The following is a 19,619-nucleotide window of genomic DNA, read 5'->3' as shown; positions in this document are numbered from 1 at the left end:
ATCCCGCTGTCACCCCACAGACCCAGCTGTGTTTGCAACACAATCAGTGTTGGCCTCTCTGGGTTAAAGTTTATCTGCTGAGATAGCGTGGTAACATTTACTAAAGTGTCTTTTTACAATGCCATTCTAATATTGTAACATTGTCCACTGAAGAGCGTGTTCTGTAGTGTTCATACAGAAAGAAACAGAGTTTATTTGTGTCTTATTTTCGTGTGTGTATTGAAGTACAATTCAGTTTTACTTAATTTTTTTACTTAAAAAACGAAGTAAGTTTGTATGTGTCTTTAGCTGAGACACTCGTTAAGAGCCACTTGTGTGAAAGCAGTAGTCAGATGAAGGATCTGCAAACTGCACTGATAGCTCCTAATAAATTCAATTTAATAGAACAATATTTTTATTTAAGATCTTTGTCAGGCATTATTCGTAATGTTACATCTTAACTTTGTTGGGAGTTGTTTATATAATGTTTAGATCTTTTTTCTGACTTTATATCCCAGCCCCTCTCCTCGCCTCTCCTCCTCTCATAAGATAGGATTTCTATTGCTCCGGATCAAAAGCTGAATCAAATTGTAGGTTCAGTGGTGAGGTCTCACTAGGCTCTTTTGTTGGCGTCCTGGCACCTGGCAGCGAGGCAGGTCTGAGCAACCTGTGGCCTTTGTCAGCCTGCGGCCTTTGAGGCTGTTAGCAGGTTGGTTAGTGAGCAGTCTGTATGGGGGCTCCAGGGCTCTCTTGTTACACTCCCCTGGTGGCTTCATGCTCCACTGGAGGCCTGGTAGGCAGCGCCTTTTGTGTCCCTGACCCACTAAATGTGTCAGTGACCACCTCTCGCCCGCTCTCTCTCTGTCTCTTAAGGTCTCTCACTCTTTCTTTCTCTGTGATGCACCCCTTACCTCTGACCTTGATTCTTTTCTTCTTCCACTTTGCAGTCTGACACATGCTTTTTAAGGTGCTGTACTTTGAATTACTAGCTAATATAACATTTTCACATGGTATATTTAATGTCTCTTATATAATTTACTTATAATGGCTCAAAAACTTTTACTTATGTTGCAATAGAGTGAATTGGAGACAAAATCCACATCGTTCAGCTCGCTTACCCGCTCTGTGCACCTTCTGAACAGCTGGTTTACTGACGGTGCAGACAAAAGTGTCCCACCTGGAGCTTGAAGCCATTAATTACCACCTCAGTCCTCCATCACACAGGCGGCCTCTTACAAAGACCTGGCATCAGAAAGGGTGGGACTTCCCAATCTGTTCCTGTCCTGGCTGAGGGTCTGAGGCTAGAGACACACAACCATACACACTGCATTCCTCTGTGGCTCAGAGCGGATGGGAAGCTCAGCTCTGGTGGCTATAAGCTCAGTAGTTCTGCTGAGACTTGCAGATATGTCTCCCACTAGCCAGGTGACACTTTTTGAAAAGCTTCAAATGCTTCCAGACAATGAAAAGCAATACGTGTTTTACCTTATGTAAGATGTTATCTACAGGGTGATGATGTAATGTATATTTCCCACTACTCTCAATGTAAACATGGTGTTATTGTTCAGATAAGTGCAGTTTTTTTGTCCATATTGTAGCATCGGATTACATGGACAGCCACTCTTGTGCAGCAGGCTGAATAGCATTTGATTGATCATTGCGCACAGGTCTCTGCTATGTTGAGCAATCGTTCATCAAAACACTACTTATGTCACTACCACGTTTTTTTTTCTGTCTTGGGAATCTCAAGAGAAACTGGTGTGTCCTAACTATGTAGTGAGGGCTTTCCTCCCATTGTTAGCTTTCCTCCAATAAAACACCATGTTATTCTTCTCCTCCCGGGTGCAACAGTGACTAATGCCCAGAGACATTTTTGTCTCACTGAAAGCAGGCTGACTGCTAATGGAGGTGGGCGTTTTGTTTCAGGGCACCAAACACTGTACAGCACATACCACTTAGAGAGGCGGAGTACACAATGAGCGCCTTGTAGTAGAGTCGTGGCATGTGTACCAATGCACTGAACTGTACTCACTCTCCTCTAATTGATGGTGCTGAGCTGCTTAGATCAACAGGACAGATCCTACAAAGGGTGAAACATCGGCAGTCTGACAGGCTAAATTCACCGGAGCACAGGCGATCTCTTGATTTCTAAGCATCCTTTTTTTTTTTTTACACACTTTTATTGTCATGTAAATGCAGCGAAGACATTTAAGTGAAAGTTAGGAGCTGCGTCCTCAACCCCCGCGTTCCTCAGCATGGTACACAGTTGTCATAGTGTGGGACTTTCCCTGGCATTGCTATCTATCTGTGTGGTTATCATTGGAGGCAGATGTCTCTATTCCACTGTTGTGTTCCATTCGGAAAGGCCAGATAGCTGAGGGATGTTTGGCCTTGGCTCTGACTGCTGAGAGGAAGGTCATAGCCTGAACTGTGAGCATAACTACAAGACCAGGTCAACCTCATCCAGGACTGCTGTAATCCCAAATGCCCTTTCTCATCAGTATCCGACATGTCATCTTTTCTGGTGGGGACAGGTGGTGGTGGGCCAGGTCGTGTAATGGGTCAGATAAAAGTCAGCGATGACATGGTTGTTATTAATGGGTAGCATTGCACCATCCCGGCCTCAACTGGAGTCCAGTCTGTACTTTCCAGTTTTGCTGTTTGTGTCCGCTGACAGTGATGTCACTCCCACCAGGTGTTTCCCCTCTTGCTGATGGAAAAACCATCATGGCTGACATTTCCTGTCATGTTCAAACTTCCTGACTGTCTGGCTAAGTGGGATCTTGCTCAGTAACTCATGGGCATATGCAACTGTATGTTTATCTGGTTGAAGTCATGTACAGTAGGCAGATGCCTTGTTCTTTGGTCATAGTTGTGCAGCCTTTGTATGATATTTTTATACATGCCAGTGGCATGGCTCTTGTGATGGTCCACCTGTCGTTTGATCGGTCCACTACTGTAATATCGCAACAACTATTGAATGGATCAGCGTGGAATTTGGTACAGACATTCATGGTCTTCAGAGGATGAATCATAACAATGTTTGTGATGCCCTGACTTTTCCTCAAAGGCCATCAGAAAGTTGTAATTTATTGAAATATTTAAGGTCTATTTGATGGATTACCATGGAATTTGTTAGGAAATGTCAATTAACCTGAGCTGTACTTTGTGTTTACTGCTAATTAGCAAATGCTAGCATGCTAACATACCTATCTACAATGATGTAGATAGGTATACAGCATGTTAATATGTTATTGTGAGCATGTTAGCATGCAGAACTTTAGCTTTGAACTAAGATCTAAGCCCCGAAAGTACAGCCTCACTGAGTCACTAGCATGGGTAAAGACTCTTTACACACACAGGATCACAGGAAGATTAAATACATGCGGAAAAAAAATCTCTCAGAATGAATGTTATATTTTCTGACTTTCTCTATTGTTTGTGTGTGTGTGTGTGTGTGTGTGTGTGTGTGTGTGTGTGTGTGTGTGTGTGTGTGTTTTGAAATGTTGGATACTTTCACCACTTCACGCCTAGAATGAAACCCTGAGTGGGAAAAATTATTCTTTTATCGGCCTGCACACAGTCCATGTTCACACCAAGGCCATAACCTGTGTCAAGATAGACATTGCTTTGTTTTAAAGGATCACAAGCCAAAAAGGTGGGGCACCACTGGTTGACTTCCATGTCCATGTATAGAAAGTGTTTTAGTGTTTTGCTACATCTTGGAGAAATGGCCTTTGATGTGGCTTTTGGCCTTCTTGTTACCATGACACATTTAGCACAAACTTCATCTGAAGAAAGATGTCCAACCTAATCCACATATTTATTTACTTAGGACACTGAGTCTTTGGACAGCTGTATCCAGAGCACCTTGTCGGCCCTGTACCGCCCCTTCAGTGCCACCGCTGCCACGGTCCTGTGGCAGCTCTTCAGTGTGGTGGAAAGGCAGTACAGAGGAGACGGCCTCCGCTGCCTCATTGACTTCCTGCTCCCTGCCAAAAGAATCCTGCAGATCATCCAACAAGAAACCTGTGTGAGTTGTTGCTACATGTGTCACCTCAGGTTAAATCTATATAACCTTCTGTGATTTATTTCAGATTTCATTTCAAACTGATTTACCAGGTACTAATCTTAGTGATTTCCTGCAGGACTGTTGGAAATCAAATGTTGAAGATAAAAACAAATAGTCCCACTAAAACATGTATCCGTGTGTCAGGACATGTCAACTCATGTCCTTCCCGAAACACTTCAAACATTCAATTATAAATATCTTGAAAGATAAGCAGCTGAAGTGATAAGACAAAATGTTTGTGACAAAAGAATGTGAGAACAGTGCAGCTGAGTGGGAATATATTTGCTGAGTGGGAAGGGGGAGCATCAGACTGAGACAGAGTTGATTATTGTTCCGAAAACAAGCTGAAAAGCAGCCATCTTTCTCTGAATAGGGAAACGGAGGGAAACTGTGATCTGTTTGAGAGGCTGCCTGGGACTCTTGGGCCCAAAGTGAAATTCAATATTCTCTCTCACAAGCTTTGATTGCTGTGGGTTAGGGCTCTACAACCAAAGCACTGTAACTTTATTCCTCTGTATTCATCTCCGCGGTGATTACACTGTGACGATAGCACATAGCAATAGTTTCACCTAAGCCTAGCCCCTGAGAACAGCTTGCAGTGCTTGAGAGTCTTTGTATTGCAGGCAATATGAGAGGCTTCAGAGGAAGATCACATCCTCAGCCTTTGCATTGACACGAGATGAAAAAAGTCATCCCTTGAGCAGTGTCTTAGCTCTTAGGTTCTGTTTTTTATTCTGTCACAGTGAAGATTTGTGTTGTGGATGCTACGAAACCAGGCCTGATCAGACAGGTTTTCCTCCTTCGTCAAGTGATCGCTGACGGTGATTCATCCAGTGCGTCCCATGAAAACATCTTGCCATTCCATTAAAGTTAAACATGTGTTTGAACACAGCTTTGCAGATGTCAGTCATACCACAGCTTAGCCACGACACACTGATGATAATCTTTTATGGGAGTGACTGATTTCTCTGTTTTCTCTCAGGTGAGGTTCAGAGGATTGCTGTTCTATCATGAGGGGTGGCCTCTCTGCATCCACGAGAAAGTCGTCCTGCAGCTCGCCCCTCTGCACAAAGTGCGACTGAAGCAAGGAGACTTCTACCTACAGATTGTTCCTTTAGGCCGCAAGACTGCTAAGCTAGTAATAAAATGTCTGTCGGTCAGTGGGCAGGCCATCACAGAAGTCACCGTCGCAGAGAGCATGTATGGTAGTGTCTTCACAGCTGAGTTCTTGCAGAATGTAACACGTGACCGTAACCTGCACCCACTACAGAACTGTCTGCTTACAACTGGTACGGCTGTGTACAGGACGCCGTGGAAGAACGTGGTCAACCCACTGTTTGTCAGCAGCACGGCAGACGCCATCATGCAAGCACGCTGCAGCAGAGGTGGCTTCCGCGGCCATCTCAGCACCTGCAGCACCAGCGGATCCACAGGGACTCTGGACAGCCACCGCAGCTCCAGAGAGTCCCTGCACTCTCAGGGAGCTGACTCCATCTTCTCTGAGCCCACCTCCCCAAACAGACACCACTTGGACCCCGGCAGTGAGAACCACAGTGTTGATTCACCGGACACTGCTACACCTATCATTAAAATCGAAAGATCCACTGAAGAGCTTGGAATAGGAAGTGAGGATAGTGTTGGGAGAGAGAGAGGGCCAGGGTCCAAGATGCTATCTTTTAGTACGGACCTCAGTAACCCTGGCCCTCGACGACGCCTCCCAAGGGACTCTGTTGCATTTGAGAGCAGGAGACTTTTCAGGAAATCTTACATGGAGGCCCTGCAGAACCCCATGAGCCTCGGGTCCAGCTCTGAATCCATTCTGGAGGAAAGCCCAGAGCACGGTGCTGGTCTAAGAGAGAGCTCGGTGACACCGGGGAGCAGCCCCGACACCCGGTCATCCTCCAGAGAACATTTATCTCGGAGGTTGGTTAGCCGGAGCTGGCTCAGTGGGGATGACTTCAGACCCAGCACACCTTTACTTTACCTACAGAAGGGGTTGAGGAGCGCAGAGAGACGGGCAGAAAGACGCTCAAAGTCACTGGAGAGGACTAACAAGGCAGGCCAGGTTAAAGGCCACCGGGAACGATCCTCTTCTGGAGGCTCAGCTAGCCCCTCCCCCAAAAAGCTTATCAATGGCTACGCTCTGCGTTTTGGGAAGCTCGATTTGGAGGCGGCTTTTCCTGGCTCTGAGAGGAGAAACAGCAAAGAGGAGTCAGGTATGTGATGCTGCACTGATGTTCAACCTTTTGCTTTCTCAATGTCTCATCATACAAAAATCCCATTTAAGTTGCTAATATTACATGCACATACTTTTGTCTGTTGGCTTTACCAGCAGTAGACAAAAGTACATTTACCCAAGTACTGCACAGTTTTGAGATACTTGTACTTTACATTTCAGACTGCATTTCAAGTAATATTTTTTATTCCACTACATTTATTTCACAGCTTTAGCTAGCAATAACATGTATTACAACACTGATGTACGGGGTGACATGTTCCTTCATCACAATGAACATGGGCACTGTGGTGCCCATATACACCATGGTGCTTCCATAAAAACTCACTATACCCCCATGGCTGAAATAGTCCCCAATAAACGCACAGTGTCTAAAAACTAAAGGCTATTTTTGGAGCTTGGTTGGCTTTTTTTGGGAAATTAAACTATACATTTAAGACACTTTCAAGATTTAAATCTTCAGTAGGAATGAGTGTTATATATTATGGAAATATATGTTTTTTTTCTCCAACAGTGGTTGAATCATAATAACAGTCCATGACTCATCATTTCTTGCTTATCAAATAATATCACCTAAGGGTGTTAAAACCACTCTTAAACACTCTTTCACTCTTAATAGCCAGATAATGGACGTTTCTCATGAGGGTGTGTAATTATACCCCGCAGCAGGAGCGGTTATTCATCAGGTGGCTGCAGTTGGAGTCTAAGTTGAGACAACCCATAACTCTGAAGCATTAACGCTGCCATTCGTGACAGATTGCTATTCAAAGCCCACTGTGAACTTTTTGGCACGTTCAGTGTACAGGTACAGCCCTACCCTGGAAACAGAACTTACTCACAACCCCGTGTTTTCTTTGCCACTGTCAGTCTTTGTTTTTGTGTTGGTTCATACAGGGTAGCTCAGGAAAGCGGCGATGTGAGAGTACCACCTAGGGAATCATGTTGTTTTTTTCAAAACACAGATTCTTCCGTGAATTGAAATGTGCAGTGAAAAGTTTCAAATCTCTCAATCCTAATTTTGGACAATGCTAGACCATAGTTAAGGCTGTTAGTACTGACTTTATAAATAAAGGTGATTATACATGTGTTCAATTAAATATGTTAAATACACACCATGCAGCAAAAATATAGTAGTTAAATCACATCACTGTTGCATTTCTGAGATTACCTCAGAGGGGATTGTGTTTCAGCTGTTGCAAAGCAGGTTTCCCACAACGACATTTCAAAGGCAACAAAGGATCCTGTAAACCCTGTAAACCAACCACAGGGACCCCAGCATCCCACAATGAGATGACCCTACAGTGTTATTGGGGCTGGGGGCTGCACTGATCCCAGATGGCTTGCCTCATTTACAAAAGTGTCCTTTGTGAATCAAATCAGCCACTGGGGATTCACAAAAATAAGCTTTTCAAACTACACCTGTGTCTTTGGAGAGTCCTTTCAGTCCAGAAACACAAGACCTAACCTGCGCTGACTCACACTACTCCAGTAGTAAAAATACTCCAGACGAGTTAGATTACTCATTATATGAGCCAGCAAACTCTGCAATATCAAAAAACTTCCTGCGTGATTCATGTGATCAGTTACTTAAAACTCCAGCAACCACTGCAGATTTAGCCTCTTTGACGGCCTACAAACGTGTCCCGCAGACTACACAAAAACCAGACTTTCACACAGGACAATACTCAAGAGGCTTTACTCTACGTTTGTCACTTCCTCTGAAAACAAAGCTATTTAGGAAACATGCAGCAAACACAGTCCTGGCCACACAGTCGCACAGGAAATGCACTGACTGTTTGAAGACAATAGAGGCTGAGCTGGGAGGGTTTACTGTCACAGAACAGAGCAGGACAATACAAGAGGCCTCAAACTGTTTAAAAAGACAACACACAACAGGTGTCCGTCAGACACAGATCCATAATCACAGATATATCGGCAGAGCTGGTTGTGCAATGGCCTATCAAAGTTTTATGTTTATTTTCCAAGGCTATTAATTCTTCGATGTCTGATGTTTAGAAAGGACCTACAGTAGTTTATGACTGTGGCTCTAGGAACAGGAAATGTCTCTGTTGTTCAGCTGTTCAGTCTACCGCTTTGGTCCAGACTGTAATATCTCAAAAACCATTGAAGGGATTAGAGTGCAACACACATTTATGGTCCCTAAAGGACAAATCCATATTCATGGTCCCTAGAGGATGAACCCTTATACCTTTTGGTGATCCCAACACCACCAGGTAAAATGTTCTCATTGTCCAGTACTTTGGTTTATGACCAAATACTGCCATAGCTATTCAAATTCCCATCAGCCTCAGCTTCACTTTGTGTCAGAGCAGAGACTCAGGCTGACTGAACACCTGGTCTCTGTGATGAGTCAGGGTGAACTCACTACTAGAGCACACTTGTGTCAACACTAACAAACACTTGCTTCATGATGTATTACGATTAGTACTAAGGTGAAAGAAAGCTTCTAATTTATATTGATTGCTCTGTATTTTTGTACAGTTGTGGCATAGTAAGTATCACTTAGACAAAGTGTGCCCACTATTTATACTTATTTCCACAGGACAGCGCAATGACACCATCAGCAGTGAGAGCAGACGGCACAGGCACAGTGGAGAAGAGCCATACAGTCCAAAAGCTGCCAATGGGACGGCCATCAGGCCGGCTTCAGCATCAGGCTCCTCCATTGAGAGTAACTCAGCCTTCCCCAAACTGGTGTCGGAGGTCAATGAAGAGCTACTCTCATCGGGTGCTGTGATCCTGCCAGGTAGGCTTAGCGATGCGGACACGGCTGTTATTGGCTGCTTTTTTTATGCATTTCAGTTCATTCACTTTACAATGAAATACGACATTTCCATTGCTTATTACCTTCTACTCACTTTGTAAAAGTTGCTTTTGAATCCTGATGTACCACATGTCTTCTCCACTGCTGGAAAATAGCAGCAGGCCTTGACATACACTGCCATTTTCCTCAAATTAGTTCATGATCTTTTGTGGGAATTTTGAGCATTTGTTGTTTATTTCTGGATAATATTGTAATGTGTTTGGGCTGTGGTAAAAGGCAGAAATGCAAAACTGGGTATTCTCTTTTGGGCATTATTTTTTGCCCCTTCATTTTTTTATTTAACAGATATTTAGAAAGTACTTTCTTTCTAAGTAATTTTAGAATCTGATCTAGACATAGAGAATACCATTGACATGATTTAGTTTCATTTTAGTTTATTTAATTGTACAATTTAAAGAATACACAAACATAACAGAGATACATATTATTACAGTGCAGGAAGAGGCAGAAAACCCACTGGGCTGATTTGAAGCCTCCACCTAAATAATATTTCACAATATTAGAGAGAACACAAAATTAATAAACATAAGATATGACTATGTAATATTGATGTGAAAGTATTTTCACGAACAAATAACACTGAGCTCCTTAAAGCTTAAACATTCCTGACATAAAAAGTGTTGACCCCCTGCTGACATTTTCTCTTCCAGGAAACAGAGATCGCAGTGGGAGGACAGTGCTTCAGGTGTGCACAAGAGCTCAGGTGTGGGCGGGTGAGAGTAGCACGGTCAGTGACCTCACCTGTTTATTGGGCTACTACTATTCCACGCTGCGGTAAGTCACGCATACTCTGGGCTTTGTGTGTGTTAAGAATAACTCCAGTAACTTTCATGCCTGTCTTTTTACACCTGAGGTGAATGCGGCTGCTGTCCCTTGCAGTCTTTATTAATGCATTTAGCATGTTTCCAATGTTTCTCAACAGTGTAGTTGTTATTATAGAGCTTGTAGATGAATGAAAAAGTCAGTATTTTTAAAGAGAGCATTATCAGTATACATGGTCTCTCTAGTAGCTGTTCTTAGATATTTGTATGTCTTTCAAGTGTAATTGGAATTATTGGATTTAAAAATGTCTCTGACCCAATCTATAAATGTCATAAAGTAATGATGTACATCTGTGTATATGTTGTATTTTATGCAGTCAGGTGTTTGACAAAGACAATACACTAACACTAATAATACTTTGGTTTCAGGAAAGAAAGGCGTGATCAAGGCTTAACTGTTGTAATAGACAGCAGGAGGCAGCAGCCTGTTCCAGCTCTGTTGTCATCTCTGTCTGAATTGCAGGTGAGCCCGCAGTGGAAAACATGTAATTACCCTCCAACACACACTCAAAGAGTTTTCAGGCCCTGCTAAATCTCTGTTGTCTTCTGAACTGTATTGCTATGTCTCAAGGTTATCACACTATGGCATTCCTTACACATATGTTATTGTTCTACCTCTCAGTTTCGGACTCAGTTAGTTTTTTAAAAGAGACACACCTTTAAATTCGTATTGACTGCATTTCCAAGACATGTTTCTAAAGAAAAGGCTGGCCTCAGGGCTCTAGTGGGGAAGCCTGTGCTTACTTGTCTGTTTTTAACCGCACACTGGGAGCGAGCCGGCTGCAGCTGACTTACACATAGACATATCATCATGCTATGATGATGAGTTTTCTTACTGATGTCGGGATGACAATTCTGTAAACCAGAACACATGCATTGCAAGTCAGTTTAGCTGTAAAAATTCTACATGTATGTTCATTTTTGTTTTCTTTATCTTATTCACTTATGCAAATGATTGTGCATGTTTTTCTCAGGCGTTAGCACCAAATGCACTTTACACTGTTCTCTTCCTGGTGGACAAGGAGACAGCAGCCAAACCTGAGAGAGACATTCATGTACAGGTAAATAAAGACTCTCATCATCAGATTGATGAGAGGTATTTCTATTAAATGATGTATTTAGATTTAATAAGGGAATTGCAATAATTCAATTAGTTGTTACTCGATTGAGACTTGATGAATTCCTATCTAATGTCGTCGTTGTAGGCTGTGATGAAACGGATTATCAAACTGAGTGCGTGTTCGTGTTTTTCTTGCCACAGACTGAAACAATGTCATCTCTAAAAGCCCTGCTGAAGCACATCGACCAAACCCAGCTCACACGAGACCTGGAGGGCACCTTCCAATACGACCACAAGCACTGGATCCACTTCAGACAGGTGGGTGTGGTGGCTGGGCGTTTTAAACATATTTGTAATCTTACTCAAGAGCTTGGCTTGGAGATACCTTTCAAAAAGAAAATTCAGTTGTTCGGTGTTCGTTGTTACTAAGAAAAAAATGTAAATGATATTACTTGTGTTTTGCCAAAGTTATGTATAGTTACAAGAAATGGCTTCTCTGGGCCAGCTTTGGCCATTCTTGAATTAATCCCTTGCATTTCAGGCAGGGACGAGGACCAGTCTTTGACTTTTCTCCAAAACATCCTGCCGATTTTAAGAATGGTGACGGGCTCCAGTAATTTATGATGTTTTGACACTGCTAGTGCTAATAATCTCCCTCAATCTCTTTCTCTCTATCTCTCTGACAGAAAATTGACCCATTTGCCAGCAGTTGTAGCGCCTCCATCTCCTCCCTCCAGGAGTCTATCAGCACACTGAGCGGCAGCGGCAACCTGAAGACCTCGAAGGTCAGACCTGACCCCCTGCAGGCAGTCTTTCCTACTGATTTATGTGTCTCCACTGACTCACAACAGCTCTCTGCTGGCCTCTGGCCTCTTAACTGGAATAAACAGTTCAGGAGTTTGTTTTATGGTTACCTTCCATGATCTTTGTGCTTTTCTTTTGAGTTTTAAATTAAGCAGATATTTCACTTCATTTGTTTTTACATCCTTTCTTCATTTGATTTTGTTCACCATTGTGCATGTTTGATTCAGGAGGTGTCTGAGGTATTGGAACAGCAGAGGCATCTCATGAAGTGTGTGTTAGAGGACACCCGTCTAAACAGACTGCGTCTCGAAGGAGGAACTGTCCTCGCCCGCATCAGGAAGGAAGAGGCCTGTGAGAATGAAAACTACAGGTACTGAAGAAAAAAGGGTTGGACTCTCAACCACACGAGCCAACATGAGTGAAACCTGTGGTGATAATAAAATAGTCTTTTCATAACCCGCTCTGTCCTGTTATTGTTTTCTTTGTGCATTTAGAGATGCTGTCGACATGTTGAATGCACTGTACAACCAAGTAGACGAAGAAGTTCATAAGCTTGTGATCCTCTCAAACAAGTCTCAGAAACAGTTGGAGAGCCTGCAGGAGGTGCGCACATTTGAGGAGCAAACGCAACAGGTGAGCTTCAACTATTTCACTCTTGACATTGTTATCTGTGCTGCAGTTTTTCTCATTCAGCAATCGGGATATTTAATCAATTTACAATCTTGTTCTCTTTCCAGATCAAACTGTGGTTCAGCGTCGAAGGAGAGAAGCAGCTCACACCGTTGGAATCGCTAACTCTGTCTGTGGCCAAAGTTAAGGAGATGCGAGAGAGCTTGGGCCAGTTTCTTGAGGAGTCAGTGGTAAATATGGACACACTTTCTAAATACATTCCTCGTGGACCACCTCCTTTGTGTAATTTTGAGAAGACAATCTGTGCTAAATTGATCAGTTTTGTCCGTTTCCTGACAGCACCAGCAGAGGCACGGCCTGCAGCTGGTGAAAGAGTCTCCAGAGTCCCTTCCAGGTTCGGTTCTCCTTGACTTTAAGCAACATCTGGGCTCCATTTTAAGCAGAGTGGAGAGGAGGAAGACCCAGCTAGACATCCTAACCAACCTGTATGAATTCTATGACTCAGTAAGTATTTAAACCTAATGTGGATATGCTGTCAGAAAAAGAAAAAAAATCTTAAAATCTCCTTTACATCTGAAACCTATGCCAGACATTTTTCAGGATTAACCATGCTGCGTCTCTAACTATGTTATAAAGATGAAACACTCTTTCAAATCTGTAGGCAAACCAGTGGATGGAGCACTGCCAGGATTATTTTGGCCACCTGAGTCTAGACACTTCAGGTGTTGGACTTTTGCCATCTGTGGTGCAGACCCTCCAGGGTTACTACACCGAGGCCTCCAAGTTCTCTGTGGACAACTTCAGCACTCTCAACAACATGGTGCTCTCCCTGGAGAGTCCTCAGCAGCTGCAGCAGTGGAACACCGTGTGGCACAAATGCCAGCGGACCAAACAGCAGTTGGAAGAGACTTTGGCCGGAGCCATGACAGCAGCCCCTAACTCCACGACTGTTGACACGGCGGCTTCTTTAAAGACTGCAGAAAGCCAGACTGCCACTCCAGAACAGCATGGAGCGAAACCGTGTGTGCTGTTACCTGCGATAATTACACCATTAACTTTTGAGGACAACAAGCCTCACTCTGCTGGACCTTTCTCCAAGAGCCCAACCAGTTCAATCTCCTCTTCCTCACACTTCACGTTCCCCCCCGAATGCGACAGCAAACTGAGGCAGAGTCCATCCATGTTTGACGACACAGACAGCGACTGCACCATCGACTCGACCATCTCATGCCACTCGGAGCCCGTCTACTCCGGTGCAGCCCGCCTCCGCAAGCAGCCAATGAAGAAGATCATGAAGAAGACCATGAGCTATGAGCTGACCCCAAGGGACAGTGGTCACCCAGACATCAGCCACATTAATGGCTACACAGGTGTGTACATCAAGGGCTTGGAGGTGGCTAATAACGTGTCTGCAGAGAAGAAGCTGCAGAGACCTGACATATTGAGCCCTGCATTAGGACGCAGTCGCAGCATGTCTACGCCCTCCAGGATCAACAACAGACGCAGTGACGGAGAGGGCAAGAAACAGAGCAGGTGAGGAAGTGAACCACTGATACTAAACAAGACCTGGGATGTAACTTTACACATATTAAAAAGTGTATATATGAAGAGAGCGTGGACAAAATACCAGAAAAAACAAATAGTATGAAATTAATTTCCAACTCATGAGTAAAATATGAGTGAAACTTTTTGGCTGTTAGTTGTTTTAAATCTTTCACATACTGTTTGCATTTTAATTATTTTATCTTGTCTTCCCTGTGAAGATTCCTTGACAAATGTGGTTTAGTTATGGTTCAGGAAACCCTAAAATATTCAGTGTATAATAGACTAATGCTGAGAAAATAAGCAATCCTAATTCAAGATTCTGGAATTTGGCATTTTTGCTTTATAAATTATGCAAAACGTTATTTCAATTATTGCTGTTAATTTTTTACCAATTCATCATGAGTACTCTTAAAGCTTATCATGTATTTTTGTTGTCCAGTAAAGTGCAGCACATAATGGATGAGATGATCTCCACAGAGAGGGAGTACGTTCGCTCTCTCAGCTACATCATTGAACACTATTTCGCCGAGATGGAGCGCCTGGACTTGCCACAGGACCTGCGGGGGAAGCGCAGCATCATTTTCGGGAATGTTGAGAAACTGTGGGACTTCCACAGTCAGTACTTCCTGAAAGAGCTGGAGTCATGCGCCCACTCCCCGCTGTCTGTCAGTAGCTGTTTTCTCAGACACGTGAGTCCAGACAGACAGTCAGTCAGTCAGTCAGAGTGCCTTGAGGCGGCACATGGACAGCCTAAAAACAGCACTCAGGTCTATTGGCTCCCAACAGCAGAGACTGTAATGATGTGTTGACCTGTAGTTACTGACGTTTTTCAAAATAACGTAATGCAAAGTGTCAGGGTTTCACTGTGACACTGTTGTTGTTCCAATACCCATATAGTCACTCATCAGCAGCATAATGAACCCATGAAATTATATTTCCAGTCTCTTGGGAGCTGTGTCATTCATTGTGTTTTGCAAAGCATACTGAAATGCATACTTCTTACTGTAGTCAGTGTCGTAACTTGTTAATCTTGTGTGCAGGAGGATCAGTTTGGAATGTATGCTCTGTACAGCAAGAATAAGCCCCAGTCCGACGCTTTGCTCAGCAGCCATGGGAACGAATTCTTTAAGGTGCGTCTGGAAACTCTGGTTACATTTCTCACAGAGTGGCAGGTCACATGGCATTGTATTTTGGTTGTACACTAAATAAATGGATCACAAAAAATATAAACATATTTGATTCTGAGCAATTCTTCGACATGGCCAGTTTTGATGGACAACGTTAGCTAATCACAGATAAATTAGTATCGGAATATGTTACTGCGCTGAATTATAATGACATGATATTAAAAATTCTCAATGCGAGGTCCAACTTCCATGATTTTGAGTGTTTTAATCACATCTCATGGCCTTTGTCAGCAGATGGAGCTGCTCAGTTTTCATGGAGATGATTGGAGTGACCGTAACCCCTGTTGTTGTTGTTGTTTAAGGATTTCAACTGGGATGTTTGAGTTAATGTAGACACAGTGTCACCATGACATGGTTTGCCCACCAGTGAGCACTGAAACGTTATTTTTTTTCTAATTTAAACTGTGCCACACAGTTCATATTTTGACACATTTATTTAATAATCATGTTTAAGGATTCTTTGTTTACTAGTTTATGTTGAAAAATGTATATTGGCAGAAACGTTGCTTTTTAAAAGTCTTTAATGGGCCAAACAAATGTAGTATTGGTCATGCTGTAATTAATACATGTCCAACACTCAACATGGCTGCATTTAATCAACATCAATTAGCTAAAGGCTAATAAACAGAATTGACATTTGTTCGACTCACTAAACAACATTTGCATCCCCATATTCAAAAGACACAGTACATAATAATAATCCTCACTGTGTCTCTCCCCAGAATAAGCAGATGGAGCTCGGAGACAAGATGGACTTGGCGTCCTACTTGCTGAAGCCCATCCAGAGGATGAGTAAATATGCGCTGTTGCTGAAAGACCTGATCAAGGAGTGCAGTCAATCCCAGGAGCAGGAGCTGAGCGACCTCCGCACTGCAGAGGAGATGGTCAAGTTTCAGCTTCGCCATGGCAATGACCTGCTGGCTATGGATGCCATTCGGGCCTGTGATGTAAGAAGAAATACATAAGCCCAGAGCCATGTGCTGCTGTGATGAATATTTTTTTTTTTTCATAAAAACCAAATGCTACATAACATTATTTTCTGGCAAGACAAACTATTTTTGAATTGGAGGTCATCTTGTTATGTATACAGCAGATTGAGGTCAGAGTCCCACCAGGAATTGTATTGTTCTCTCTGACGCATGTGAACGGCCATGTTTCCTCTCCAGGTGAACCTAAAAGAGCAGGGTCAACTCCGCTGCCAGGATGAATTCATAGTCTGGTGCGGACGGAGGAAATACCTCCGCCACGTCTTCTTGTTTGAAGACCTCATCCTCTTCAGCAAGACCAAGAAGATAGAAGGAGGATATGACTTTTACATCTATAAACAGTCCTTCAAAGTAAGAGTTTATTGTTTGAGGATCACTTTTGGTCACTTTTCTGCTTGAAAAAGGATAGTTGAGTTAATGTTTCTTTTCCATTCTGTTCTATTCAGACAGCAGAAATAGGTATGACTGAAAATGTTGGCGACAGCGGCCTACGCTTTGAGATTTGGTTCCGTCGGAGGAAGTCACAGGACACGTTTATACTCCAAGCCAGCTCCGCAGAGGTCAAGGCAGTGTGGACGGCCATCATAGGGAAGATTCTGTGGAGACAGGCGCTGAGAAACAGAGGTGTATTTCATTTTGTAAAGTATTTTGATTTGAATATATATGTATATGTGACATTCAGGCCCTTTATCTCATACAAGACTAAAGTTTTGTCACTAAAGATTTCCTTTTCTGGATTCCAGAGTTGCGCATGCAGGAGATGGTGTCCATGGGGATTGGAAGCAAGCCTTTTATGGACATTAAGCCAAGTGACGCAGCTATCAGTGACAGAGCCATTGACTATATCATGAAGGGGACAGGTGAGCTGTCCTTGTAAACTTCATATATTTGAGCCTCAGTATACTTTTATTGTTCTTATCCCTCTTTCTCCTCTACAGTTTGTTGCATCTTCATGATTCACGTTGTAATTATACAAACACACAAAATTTGTCTTCGCTGAAACCACAAAAACTTGGCTCTTGCTTTTAAGTGTTTTAATGACAGTAGTATAATGACAGTTTTGTGAAGTTAACCCACCATCTTAAACATACTGATTTGAAGTCATTACAACCGCAGTAAGCTATTTTACACTACCCCTCTTTCATGGCTCACCGGAGATGCTGTAAAAAAACTGATTCATGCCTCAATTATCATCATTAACAACCACAGGAATGTTCATACATTCTTGTCACTTTTCATCCCTCCTATGATCTCACAGCTCACTGTGTTTGTCTCTGCCGACAGAGGCTAGGACCAGGGCGTCCATCGCGGTGTCTTCATTTGATCACACCACTTCGTTCAAGAGACCTCACTCCACAATCTCCAACAGCAGCACCTCCTCCTCCAGCAGCCAGTCCTCCTCCTCCCTACTGGGCTCACTCAATCTTCATCTTTACTCCTCACCCTCTCACCCGCACACACATCCATACCTAGTGACCAGTGTTCCCTCCTTTGCCCAGTGGCCCTATGACTGCATAGAGGAAGATGAGCTGGAGCAGGACACCGGGAGCCAGCCCTCCATGAGTGAGTGGCTACTATATCTTCTGTAGAATCCAAGGCCATTTATTTTCAATGAAGTATAAGAAAACGCTAGGAAATATGTATGTGTCTACTTTGATTTGATTATTTTGATTACATAATCAGCAGCTCATTTTGAGTTTCCTTCATTTTTTATTGCAGAAAGTATTTTGTTAGCTGTCAATATTATGCAAGCACCTAAAATAATTCTAACTGCTGTAATCGGTGTCGTCTTACAGCCAAAAGCACACAATAACTTTTTGATGAGTGGTGACATTAAATATGTGAATAGTGTATATCTTTTCAAGAAGTAAAGATATACACTATTAAAATAGAGAAGAGCTTCACAATAAATATTGATATGCATTTTTACTGGGGTAGATGGGTTTACTGATTAATGCCAGTGTCTTCTTTGCTGCTAACACTAGGAGTTGCCAAAGACTGAAAAATTCCAATCCAACACACAGGAGCTTTGAGAATACGTAAAAGTCTGTCTAACTTGGTGACTGCCCACATATTGACTAAACTTCCTTGAACTCTTGCCTGAATAGAAAATGAATGGAGTCAGTTTGTTGCTTTATTCAGCTTTACAGTATTGATGTAACTTTCTCTTTGTGTTGTGTTACAGTCACTGAGAGCTCAGAGACGTCCTCCCAGTGTACCTCCAGTGACAGTGTAACAGGGCTGAGTACCCTCACTATACCCGGGCACCCCAGCATCGTCATGGACTCCTACAACGAGTCCCCTACTTTCCTGTGCTCCTCCCAGACTTCCTCCTCCATCGCATCTCCTTCAATATTCCAGAAAGAGGAAGAGCTCCAACCCCAGGGCACCAAGTTCATCACAGCAGTGAGTGCTTGATTATCTTCCATGTTATCTTTTTATACTAAGATGAACTAAAGTCACTCCTCTGCTAACATCACGTTGTTTCAGGAGGGTGTATTTTGAGAAGTACAGCTCAGATAAACCACAGCTGGGGTGACACCCATTTATATTTCGTTGCTCTCTCTCAAGTCAAGTCAATTTATTATTTATTTTACAAGACGTCTTTCTTTATTAAAAGATACTCAGTTGGTTTCAATCTGCAGCCTCACCACTAGATGGTGCCAAATCCTACACACTAGACCTTTAACTTTTCCCCAAATCCATAATATTCTATATTTTTACTATTGATCATGTGAGTCACCTTAAGCCCAGCTGTGAACTACTAGTATAGATAATAATTCAGCCCAAAATGTACTGTATTCCCACTGGTACAGGATAAAATGCATTCAGGTCAGGGGCCTTTGGTATATTTTATCTTGTTTAAATACATAGATTTATATATTTTTATTCATTGTACTTCTTTATTCTCTTTGGAGTTAAATTGAAGCTGCATATCATCATATTGTTCTGAGGTGCTCTTGCTTTCTAAATGTAGTTTTACTTTTACTCAACAAAAATGACGTTTGAAAGGGTAATGATTAGAAAACAATTTAACACCTTGTTGATTATTTGCTTAAAGATGCCTAAAGCCAGGAACATGACTAGTTTTAAATTCTGATTCTAACGTTAATTTGGCTATGATTTTAAAAATCATGTAATTGGATATATAAAAAGGTTTAGGACTAAAATCTCCTCTGTGTGAGCTTTAGACCACTCAAAGCATTTGCAATTATATTGAACATCACAAACGAACCACACCAGAGTCCGCTTGGAAGCGGGTTCAGTTGTTGGTCCGCACCAGGGTTCAATTGACAGCTTTCACACCAGCCCAAACCAGAACCAGACTATCTGACGAAACGCTCCAGGGTTCAGTTAAAATGGACCAAACAGGTTACGTGTGAAAGGGATCTACGTGGAAGAGAATATTTGAAGCTTCAGTTTCACTCACCACTTTTTTGCTGTTTTGTTTTTA

General features: G+C 42.7%; 1 protein-coding gene across 4 annotated transcripts in view; it reads left to right on the top strand.

Annotated features, from left to right (window-relative positions):
* zgc:158766 (uncharacterized protein LOC100009641 homolog) overlaps positions 1-19,619 on the top strand; it is a 28,468-nt gene that overhangs the window by 6,901 nt on the left and 1,948 nt on the right. For 3 of the 4 annotated variants that reach the window (XM_068735726.1, XM_068735725.1, XM_068735723.1), the window contains exons 2-22: positions 3,815-4,012; positions 5,034-6,267; positions 8,851-9,054; positions 9,783-9,906; positions 10,323-10,416; positions 10,928-11,014; positions 11,215-11,331; positions 11,700-11,798; positions 12,045-12,187; positions 12,312-12,450; positions 12,555-12,677; positions 12,787-12,951; positions 13,109-13,980; positions 14,432-14,681; positions 15,033-15,122; positions 15,902-16,126; positions 16,346-16,516; positions 16,612-16,789; positions 16,909-17,025; positions 17,450-17,728; positions 18,351-18,571. In XM_068735726.1, coding sequence (XP_068591827.1) covers positions 5,250-6,267; positions 8,851-9,054; positions 9,783-9,906; positions 10,323-10,416; positions 10,928-11,014; positions 11,215-11,331; positions 11,700-11,798; positions 12,045-12,187; positions 12,312-12,450; positions 12,555-12,677; positions 12,787-12,951; positions 13,109-13,980; positions 14,432-14,681; positions 15,033-15,122; positions 15,902-16,126; positions 16,346-16,516; positions 16,612-16,789; positions 16,909-17,025; positions 17,450-17,728; positions 18,351-18,571 — 4,716 coding nt within the window. In that variant the 5' untranslated portion in view covers positions 3,815-4,012; positions 5,034-5,249. The remainder of the gene's footprint in view (positions 1-3,814; positions 4,013-5,033; positions 6,268-8,850; positions 9,055-9,782; positions 9,907-10,322; positions 10,417-10,927; positions 11,015-11,214; positions 11,332-11,699; positions 11,799-12,044; positions 12,188-12,311; positions 12,451-12,554; positions 12,678-12,786; positions 12,952-13,108; positions 13,981-14,431; positions 14,682-15,032; positions 15,123-15,901; positions 16,127-16,345; positions 16,517-16,611; positions 16,790-16,908; positions 17,026-17,449; positions 17,729-18,350; positions 18,572-19,619) is intronic. The other variant, XM_068735724.1, reaches the window with a different exon arrangement.

Source organism: Cebidichthys violaceus, unplaced genomic scaffold (genome assembly GCF_023349555.1).
Source record: "Cebidichthys violaceus isolate CVI_PGR_0920_01 unplaced genomic scaffold, fCebVio1.0.p SCAF_7, whole genome shotgun sequence".
Lineage (NCBI taxonomy): Eukaryota > Metazoa > Chordata > Actinopteri > Perciformes > Stichaeidae > Cebidichthys > Cebidichthys violaceus.
Note: the sequence above shows the minus strand (reverse complement) of the source record. Positions and strands in the feature narration are given on the sequence as shown.